Source organism: Triticum urartu, chromosome 4A, assembly GCF_056163025.1.
Source record: "Triticum urartu cultivar PI428250 chromosome 4A, HENAU_Tu73, whole genome shotgun sequence".
Taxonomy (NCBI): domain Eukaryota; kingdom Viridiplantae; phylum Streptophyta; class Magnoliopsida; order Poales; family Poaceae; genus Triticum; species Triticum urartu.
Window position 1 is genome coordinate 107,271,648 of NC_141876.1, and position 3,317 is coordinate 107,274,964.

General features: G+C 36.9%; 1 protein-coding gene across 2 annotated transcripts; it reads left to right on the forward strand.

Moving 5' to 3' along the window:
- The first annotated feature begins 1,095 nt into the window (after nt 1-1,095).
- LOC147975008 (putative auxin-responsive protein IAA28) lies at nt 1,096-3,101 on the forward strand. Of its 2 annotated transcripts, none has more exons than XM_087519585.1 (5): nt 1,096-1,184; nt 1,305-1,491; nt 2,117-2,240; nt 2,345-2,400; nt 2,651-3,101. In XM_087519585.1, the coding sequence occupies exons 2-5, from the start codon at nt 1,326-1,328 to the stop codon at nt 2,905-2,907; spliced, it is 603 nt and encodes a 200-aa protein (XP_087375711.1). In that variant the 5' UTR covers nt 1,096-1,184; nt 1,305-1,325; the 3' UTR covers nt 2,908-3,101. The 2 variants fall into 2 exon arrangements, with proteins under 2 accessions (XP_087375711.1, XP_087375710.1); XM_087519584.1 differs by having other exon boundaries at nt 1,121-1,184; nt 1,314-1,491.
- The last annotated feature ends 216 nt before the right edge of the window (nt 3,102-3,317 follow it).

The following is a 3,317-nucleotide window of genomic DNA, read 5'->3' on the forward strand; positions in this document are numbered from 1 at the left end:
TTGTTTAACTTATGTATGTACTCAGATATTGTTGCTTCCGCTGACTCGTCTATGATCGAGCTCTTGTATTCGAGCCCTTGAGGCCCCTAGCTTGTAATATGATGCTTGTATGACTTATTTTATTTGTAGAGTTGTGTTGTGATATCTTCCCGTGAGTCTCTGATCTTGATCGTACACGTTTGCGTGTATGATTAGTGTACGGTCAAATCGGGGGCGTCACATTTGTTTTCATTGGCATATGCGTATTAAAAATGATGCATTGTTGTTGTAGTACTAGTTTTTGATAGGTTGTGGTAAAATGTTTATGCAACAATGTTGCCAACTCATGAAAGCGATGTCGTATGTCAAATTTTTATGTTACAACAGTCTGACGCTTGAAATTCATTGATTAAGTGAGATTGGATACTGTGGCTGACCAACAAATTTTTTCATGGCCGTCCAACAGATGCTTGGTGCTAGCCATGAATGATTGTGTAGATATCAAAACAACTATGGTGATTTAGTACCCAAGTTCCATGTAAGATATACTCAATTTATTGCAAAATGTAAATGGATTTCTATAATAAATGCACGCCCCTTTAAATGGATTGTGTGCATTGTAGTACGAAATTAGAGTAATCTTCCATGGAACATGGATCATTATTACCTCTAAAAAGAGCCGTGGACTATCAGATGAGTATATATAATACAACACACAACCTGACATGAGAATATCCAAAGATTTATTTTCTTGAAATGAAAACTTGTGCATGCGTCCTAGGTATGCAGGTCAAATGGTATCTTTTGCCATCAATGCAACATATACAAAAACAGTATACCAAGATATGCTGCATATATTACTTCAAGGACATTTATTGTTGGAGATAGGATTGCACAAAAGATGTATATGACTGACGCATTTCCGGCCACACCCTTATATTTTCGTAAATTTGCATAGCATATAAAACCATTTCCATCTTGTCTTTAAGTGTTTTCACTTAACTTCTTATTCAACTTCTTAGGAAATTTCGAGTGCCATTTCTAGAAATACCGTATTTACAAGGCTGAAGCTGAAAACAAGGTATGCTATGTATTCTTTCTTTAATTCTAGGACCAGGCATTGTAGTATAAAGCCCCCCAGTGTGCATCCCACCAGGTGCATGCCTGTGACCAAGGTTCTTATATTTCCAACAAGATCTATCAACGTATGTAACAATAGGGTGTACTCATTTTTATTATTTGCTTCTCACTGTTAGCATACTATTTCTAAAGTTGATATATCACTAGCTTGTAGAATTGAGAGATTCATCTTATTTACTAACCAGAGACCATAGGACGTATCTTCAATGGATGCTTCTCTTGTACCCGAGGGAAATCCAAGGTTGTCACCAACAAGGTTTGTGAAGGTTTTCTTGCATGGGGAGCCCTTTGGAAGGAAGATAAATTTGGCGACTCACAATAGTTATGACTCGTTGTCCTCCACTCTGAAAAGACTCGGAAGCAACTATTCGCGTAAGTATTTTTTTTACGACAACTATATGTTATAAATTGTAAGATAAGCTTTCATCAACGAATTTATTCTATATGAATAGTCTGACATGAATCTAAATGTATATGTATTCTCTATCATATAGTACGAATGCAACATCCGAATCTAGCATTGCATAATCATGCATGGTTGGGGTCAAAAGATCTTCACATGGTGGTGGAGCCCAAGGAAATTTTACGAAATAAAACACTACAATCAAGATAGATCATTGACCATGTTTCCATTTTTGTTTTGTTCACCTAGGCCATGTTCTTAATTATTTCAAATCAGTTACTAGTTGTACATATTGGTGCAGAGGATCCAGATCTTCATTTACTTATAGGTTGCAGACTTTCCCCATGCAAATTGCAAGGCTAGATCGCCGTTTTCTAGTACTCTTTGGAAGTACTAGTGTTTATGCAAGGGAATGTTTCAACTATGTTTGTAATTTTTGTTTCCTAACCTGACCTAGTATTGATCCTTACCGTTATAATTGTGTGTGAGCCACCTAACGAACAAGTGAGATCTTTCCTTTTTCTGGTCAAATATGGACAGTTATAAAGTTTATAATTATCTATTTACTGACATTGTTTCCTTTGTATTGTTCAGTTTCACAGTACCAACTTAGTGGCTTGGCGATGAGTGAAGAACAAGGTGCGATAGATGATGACTTCATGTTTTTGTATGATAACATGGATGGTTATCGTTTCTTTCTCGGTGAAGTCCCATGGGAGTGAGTTCTTGGATACTAATCTATGTATTCTTGTTTTTTGCCTCTTATGTAGAATTCTATAGTTCTTGATATAATGATGAAATAGTAACAACTAAATGTTACAGGGATTTCGCAGTTTCAGTCAAGAAGATCTACATTCTTCCTGGAGAAAAACAAGATGGTGCGTGCACAATATAAATGAACTATATACATGTGTTTCACATTCATAGACAAATAAGAACACCAATTAACTTATTTGATTTCTAGAACTATATGTGGTAATATATATATTGATCAGTGGTTTGTTGGACCAACAAAGTGGTGTAGGCTCGTGGCATCACAAGTTTTTCTACTAAAAAAAATCAAAGTATGGTAAAAGAAACAGAAGAGATAAGTATTTATTGAAAAGTGACATCATTGACTACATGCAGACAATGAGGAATATCTGGAAGAGGGAGATGCAAATAACGGTGATGGCATTACTGGTGCTGCCGCTGATGGAGATGATGATGCCGCTGGTGAAAATGGAGCCCTGGACGCTGTTGTTGCTGAGGATGAGGGAGATGGAGCCGATGACGATGGAGATGGAGCCGGCGGCGAAGATGGAGATGGAGCTTATGACGATGAAGACGAAGCTGTTGGCGATGATGCTGGTGCCGAGGACAATGATGGTGGCGCCGCGAAGTAGGCCAGAAATATTTAGTGGCATCCAGGAGCTAACCTTGCAAGCATGGTTGCAGTTACATGCTGATTAATTCCCGCTAGCTAGCAAGTTTGCCTTTGAGTTATTTATGCATCTTATTATATCATCTAAACATTTGTCCTACATATGTTTGAGACTTCTATTATTAATATAAAAGTTCATATAATCGCTTTTGAATATCCGAATATGTTCTTGAAGGAACCCTGTTGTGAACCGCCCCAGACATATCAAAGCTTGCAGGTTGCTTCTTCAGGGTAGTGCAAAAAATGCTTTTGGAGGCCTCCATTTGCAATTTTTAAAATTCATATTTCCATGTTTCAAAAATTTCTAAAAAAATACAGATATACGTGTAATGTACATGTTTGTAAAATTTTCAAGGCAAAATACGTTGAAAT

Coding starts and splice junctions, on each gene's coding strand:
- LOC147975008 (XM_087519584.1), top strand. CDS start 1,140: ATGCCTGTGACCAAGGTTCTTATATTTCCAACAAGATCTATCAAC. Junction 1,185..1,313: donor TTCCAACAAGATCTATCAAC/GTATGTAACAAT, acceptor CAGAGACCATAG/GACGTATCTTCAATGGATGC. Junction 2,401..2,650: donor TCCTGGAGAAAAACAAGATG/GTGCGTGCACAA, acceptor GACTACATGCAG/ACAATGAGGAATATCTGGAA.